The 6,477-nt window shown below is 35.3% G+C and overlaps 2 protein-coding genes across 2 annotated transcripts in view; one reads left to right on the forward strand and one right to left on the reverse strand.

Annotated features, from left to right (window-relative positions):
- Positions 1 to 2,662, forward strand: part of LOC121812991 (contactin-2-like) — a 5,454-nt gene extending 2,792 nt beyond the window's left edge. The window contains exons 3-4 of the mRNA XM_042216345.1: positions 52 to 294; positions 673 to 2,662. Coding sequence (XP_042072279.1) covers positions 52 to 294; positions 673 to 824 — 395 coding nt within the window. The 3' untranslated portion in view covers positions 825 to 2,662. The remainder of the gene's footprint in view (positions 1 to 51; positions 295 to 672) is intronic.
- Positions 2,663 to 2,759: 97 nt separating this feature from the next.
- Positions 2,760 to 5,641, reverse strand: LOC102299487 (butyrophilin subfamily 1 member A1). The gene is made up of 5 exons (XM_042216344.1): positions 5,618 to 5,641; positions 5,215 to 5,314; positions 4,616 to 4,954; positions 3,713 to 4,399; positions 2,760 to 3,069 (listed from the first exon to the last, which is right to left on the reverse strand). Exons 1-4 carry the CDS (start codon positions 5,624 to 5,626, stop codon positions 3,867 to 3,869), a joined length of 981 nt encoding a protein of 326 aa, XP_042072278.1. The 5' UTR covers positions 5,627 to 5,641; the 3' UTR covers positions 2,760 to 3,069; positions 3,713 to 3,866.
- Positions 5,642 to 6,477: the final 836 nt, after the last annotated feature.

The following is a 6,477-nucleotide window of genomic DNA, read 5'->3' on the forward strand; positions in this document are numbered from 1 at the left end:
CAGTAAAAGACCCAGTGACTATGAAATATTCATAAACTCTACTTTAATCAGATATCACGGTGACCCTGGAGAGCCCTGCTCATCCTGTGATGGAGGGGGAAACTGTGGTTCTGAGCTGCCTAAACGAGACGTCTGCAAACCTTCCAGCTGTCTTCTATAAAGATGGCCTCTTCATTGGGACCAGCTCTGTGGGAAACATGACCATCCACCAAGTCTACAAGAGTCATGAAGGACTTTACAAGTGCACAATATCTGGAGTAGGAGAATCATCAGAAAAATGGCTGTCTGTTAGAGGTGACACATAAACATGATTGAAAATATCAAAATAAGGATTTTGTGCTTGATTGTTGTGTCTGTTTAACCATAAATAGCTATTTACAGCACTTATATTGAACTCTTCAGTTGTATTTTGTAATACTGTTGCTTTAAAACATCAGAGAAATTTGGATAAATTGTCTACACATTTGTTGTCTGTCATGGATACAGTTTAAGCTTTATTTTCTTAATAAGTATATGACCCTATACATAAAATTAACCCTACCATTACATTACAAATTGCGGATTACAGTAAGAGAAGTTTAATGTGTCCCAAGAAGACAAAATGGTAAGAAGTAAAAAGAAAAACATGTAAATGAGTTTTGTGTGACATATGATGACGTGGTGTCGTTGCAGGGCTTCCCAGAGAGGCATGTTTTTGTTCGGACCAATTCTTTCACCTCCTCCTCCTTTTGCGGGTCGTCCTAACTATTGTGATGGTAGCTCTGCTGATACTGCTTGTGGGACTCCTTCACTGTGGGAAACTCGGACCAAAAAAGAACTCATAGATTGATGAATCAATCATAATCAACAAGAAATCACCATCAAGCACATAAACACTTTTATAAGTTTGGTTACTACAGTTTTACTGTTGTTCTTTTATTTTATTACATTTAATCTGTTTTTATTTAAAATACATTTGCATTGCATTTTGACAATGCGAGAGACTCAAAAATTATTTTATTTCTGCAAATACCTTAAAAAAGAAACAAAAAAAAGACTAACTTGAATATATGAGTGAATATGACTGTGGCTGTTGATGTTTGCAAAGCAGAATAGATATAACCATTATATAGTCACATGTATATTTTTAAAGGTGTGCACTGAGTTCTTGCAGCATGTGTTACCCAAGGTTTTATTTAGTGGCTGCAGCTCATCAAACGCAAACCGCAGAAGTAACAGACACACAAATGACCCTCCTAGACCTAACAAAATGTTTATAGAAAAAGAAAACTCTGTCTCGGTTGATTAATATAGCTTGAGAAAACTAAAAGAATACACATATTTTAGATATATATAATTACTAGTGCTGTCAATAGATTAAAAAAATGAACTAATTAATCACACAATATTCTGTAATTAATCGCGATTAATCGCAATTACTTGATCAATAGCCTGGTTGCATTACATTTTATATTTAAGCTTGTAACTGACATTTATGCAATATAATGAAGTAAATGCAGAATAAACACAAAGAATGTTAAATGCTTAAATTCAAAGATAATTTGAATAGTTTTCTTCAGTCTTTTAACACAGGTTCTCTGTGTGAAATACAACTTTAAAAAAAACTATATACACTAATATTAAGCAAGAATAGACTAATATATAATATATATTAGTGCTGTCAAACAATTCAAATGTTTAATCAGATTCATCACAGGGTTACAGTGGATTCATTTTGATTAATCATGATTAAATATCATTCATTTTTATTCTACATTAATTGCTTTTCATTTTGCCTGAGCAAACAGACTTGAGAAAAAAGAAAATATACACACTTAACATGTTTATTGAACATCTTGAACATTCATGTTAACAAAAAACATTTATCCACTCGCTCTCTGTCACTCGAGGAAGCTAATGCTGGTTTGAATGAAATGATCAGTCTGCCTATAGAGCTATCATTCATACATCAGCCAGAATACTGTAGATAGATATTCAAACCTAATGCAGTGGCCTCTGTGCTCTAATGACCATATATGCGATAAAATGCAGTATTCTTAGAATACTGCATTGAACGTGAAATAACTTGTTAATTACTTCCCAGTGATTTGCTTTGGTATGGCTGAGCTGTTAACATAGATTAAAAACACACTGATAACGTAAAGGATGTTTATTGAGGAAATAATGACAATGATGACCAGATGGACTTTCCACTGTGATAGATGTAGAAACTGTCGCACATCTGTCCTAGCCTATAATACATAGTCATAATGTTTTGATTAAAAAACATATTTGGATGAATAAAAGAAAGAATTTTATTAAGTTATTTATTCAACATTGTGCACATCACGACTATTAAACAAAACTGTACAACTAAAAAAAAACAGAAAGTTAAAAAAGACACCAAAAGACCCATTAACTTCTCAAAACGATTATTCGTTCTCTGAATTTTTACATTAAAAATCTCTTCATGGTTACCACTTAATGTTTATGATATGGTCTGTATCTTACTGGATGTACTGCCTTTTTGTCCTTATGTATAGCAAATTCCAAAGCACATTTAACTGCTTAAATATTTTTCTATATGTATTAGCAAGAAAATAAATCAAAACTCAAATAAACTGCTGTTTAAGCATGCAGTCTACTGAGTGGTGGTTTTTACTTTCATAGTAAATTATATGGAAAAGTATTGAGCCACAGCTCTTACTTTTTGAATTCATGTGTTTTCAATCCCATTGCCACAGATGTGTAAAGTTTGCCTCAAGAAGTATGTCAAGTAATGGGTCGGACGAAACAGCTCAGTGAATTAGACAGAGAAGATTTATGGATGTAGTGAAGGTGGATGTGCAGAAGGTTGGTGTGACAGAGGAGGATAGAGACAGAAATAGATGGACACAGATGATCACTCCCTAAATGGTGCAGCTGAAAGACGAAAGGTTCTGAAATAAACACACTATATGAAAGCATACTGTCACTGATTAATTCTCTTGTCTTCTCTTTTCCAACATCTTATGAGTCTCCATTTCTTCTTTTGGCTCTGCTTGTCTCAGTCTTGTTCCATCTGAGCTACAGTGTGGTTTGTCTGAATTCCTGTGCACAGAGAAAGGATATTTACTTTAGATTAGTCTTTACTTTAAACAATAGTTACTTGTATGCTGTGGCATTGGAGCCGCTCCTCATTCTCCAGGTTTGCCTTTGAAAAATACCTTTGGTCTGCCTTTGTGATAAATGCTACTACAACAAAGTATATAAAATGAGTCATTTTGCAAGAGCAGCTTGAGCTGACAGGAGCAATGGTTTATGACAAGAGGAAACAAAGTATTGTAAAGAGGAAGGCAGAAACCTCTTTCTTCCTGTATAAGAAAACAGGACATTTGGTGGTGTAATAAATTTGTCAGCCTCTTTTTTTTTTTCACTTTACTGCTTGTTGTTTTAGAAAAAATCTGTTTGGGTTGATAATACACAATCTGGTCATCCACAACGTTAAGACTAACAAAAGACATCTTAAAGTATATTGCATTCAAATGTGATCCTAAGAAGACATGAAAAACATCTTTAATTGGCCAGTTCTGAGTGGACTGTTTTACTATTGTGTACTACTGCAGCATCATGCTGAGATTTTCTTGATACAAAAAAACAGGTCTGAGCACTCTTATTCATCACTTCACTGTAAATCAATCACTGAGCTGCAAGAAAAGAAAACAAATTTTAAATTATTTTGCATACGACTTACTGATCTTTTTCCTTCTCTGTATCCAGCAAACAAAGATCACCAGAAGAATGCACAAAAGTGAAATAACAAAGAGACTAAGCAGACTGACACAAACTGCAGGATTTGGCGGGGTCGTGAAAAAATAATCTGAAACAATAAAACAGAAAATAATGAATCACATCCCAATAACACAATCAACAGTTGTATATGTGTATTTGATTTCTTTTTTATATGACCTATATTTTTGCCAATATTTTAAAGAATAAAGACAATAAAAGGGATTTGCTTCAAATATCACCAAAAGCAGGACCAAAAATTGTGTTGCCTTTCTAGTCACATGTTCTGAGTAAACATTGTGTTTGGACATGACCACACTGTATGGATGTGCATGTTCACTATGTGACCTGAGTTTCATCATGTTTTTACCTGGAACATGTATGTGTGTCTCTCTGCTCTGGTTGGTGTTCCTCTGTTGGACTCTGCAGGTGATGTTGTTGCTGTGTCTCTTCTCCACAGTCACTCTGCTGCTGACAGTATAGAGGTCATCAGGACCTCTGAGGGTCTCTGTAGGTCCAGCAGAGAGGAGGTTTCCCTCACCGTCCAACCACAGCAGCTCAGGCTCTGGATACCAGCCTGCAGACTCACACTGTAATGCAACTCCAGTCTTGGCTTTTTGAACACGCAATATTACAGGTAGGGATACAGCCCCTAAGATGAAGCACACAATATTCCTTTGGCAGAGTGCACCATGATTTCATTAAGAGGAACTCCAAATAAGAGATCGATTTGGCTGCACATTTACAGACTTTTTCATATGAATAGAAACTACTTTTCTGTTATATAATGCTAATGTCTGGCGATACTTTGTATTTGAGTTTAAGCTTAAACCACTTCTTTGATTGATAAATATCAGATATTTCTTACCAACAATGAGCTCCAGTAAAGTTTCACCCATATCTGGAAGGAAGCATCTATATCTTCCCCTATCAGAAAGTCTCACTTTAGACAGATTCAGTGAAATGTCTCCATGGTTTAATTTATGAAGGGATACCGTTGTTCTTCCTTTGTAGGAGGGATTCTTTTTGCTTTCCAGTTCACCACCATCACGCCACACATAAACAAATCTGGGATCCAGCTTGTATTTTGTCCACTCCACCGTCTTGTCTGAGGCACTTATTGAGGAGTTCAAATAGCATGGCAGTATGATGTCATCACCCACTAAAGCAACTATTGGGTGAGATGAACCAATTACCTGAATGGTACCTGAGACAGGAGAAAGAAAAATAATATATTTTTTTTTGGTTTAGAGACTGTAGAGTTAGAGTTGGGTGACAGAAAGTGTGCGATCATGAATAGTTATCTTTGAAGATTTAAAATTAAATATGAGAACAGTGGAATGTGATAACAGTGGCCTGGTAGCCACTGCTTTGCAAATGAAACGAATCTAAAAACTGCGACTGACATTCATATTTGCCTTTACAAACAAAATGCTTCAAGATAACTTTGTGGATTCATTTAGTTACCTTTAGTAAAGGAAGAAGGTAGTTGGGCAAACACCATCAATAACAGCACCAAATGGGTGTTTAAAGCAGAATTCATTCTACAGAAAACACATTCTGGATTCTGAAAAACAAATAAATTCCTTTTTTTAAATTTTAGAAATAGGCAAATATTTATTTCTGATAAGGATATTTAACCCTTTATGTAATTAGAATTTACACCATGTCACAGTATGGCTGAGGCAGACTGTATGTATAGTAAAAAAAAGGACTGAAGTGCAGACCAAAACAGAATGTGAAACGTAACGTGGATTAACAAAAAACGAGCCATTTATTAAGGCTGGCAAAAATAGATACAAACAAACGGCATGTGTGAAACTAAAGAATAACCTTAACTGGGTGAACTAAAATTAAAACATGAAAAAACCTTGAACATGAAGACCTTGCATGGATACCTGGAAACACGACGTGGACTAGCAAACAACCTGACAAGTAATGACTGGAAACACACGGACTAAATACATACAGGAGGATAATGAGAGAAGTGGGAACACATGGGGAAAAGAAACAGCTGACACACATGCACAGAACAACATCACAGGGGAACCGTAAAACTAAACACAACACAGGAACACAGGACCTCTTCAAAATAAAACAGGAAACATGATGAAACGCAGACATGACAACATGAACTTGACAACAAAAGACATGAAACACATAAAGGACAAAGGGGACTTAACACAGGGGTTGAAAACACAAGGGGGACGTTAAAAAACAAATGAACTTAGAAAACCCAGTGAACTTAAACATAAACCATAAACCTCCAAATAAACTTAAACTCAAAACGCCTGGTCAAAAGACCCAGGATCGTGACACACCATTGGGTTGTTAGAAACAAGAAAATAGTTCAGCCATGTTTATATACAACTATGCAGCTTAAAGCTTGAAAAACTATCTTTAAGTGTTTCATCCGTCTTAATCTATCTGAATATAGCATTTTACAACTATTAAGTAACTTTTACTGCATTCCATATACTGTGTGCTATATACATCCATGTGTGCTCACTTGCAATTGTTTGACAGATCAGACACAAATTTTGAGTTGGGCAAAAGTTGGTAAAATTTGGTTGCTACAAATGATAATGTTTAGTTAGAAATGAACAGTTACTTACCCGCTGCAGTCCTCCCAGAGTCCTTCTTTCAACTACATCACTTTTTGCAGTTGGTTTAGTTTAAGATAACCATGCATATTTGCATGTAACCATGACACAGTAAAATAATGTAGAA

The sequence above is a fragment of the Haplochromis burtoni genome, unplaced genomic scaffold (genome assembly GCF_018398535.1).
Source record: "Haplochromis burtoni strain Fernald_Lab_line unplaced genomic scaffold, NCSU_Asbu1 Contig_1021, whole genome shotgun sequence".
NCBI classification, from domain to species: domain Eukaryota; kingdom Metazoa; phylum Chordata; class Actinopteri; order Cichliformes; family Cichlidae; genus Haplochromis; species Haplochromis burtoni.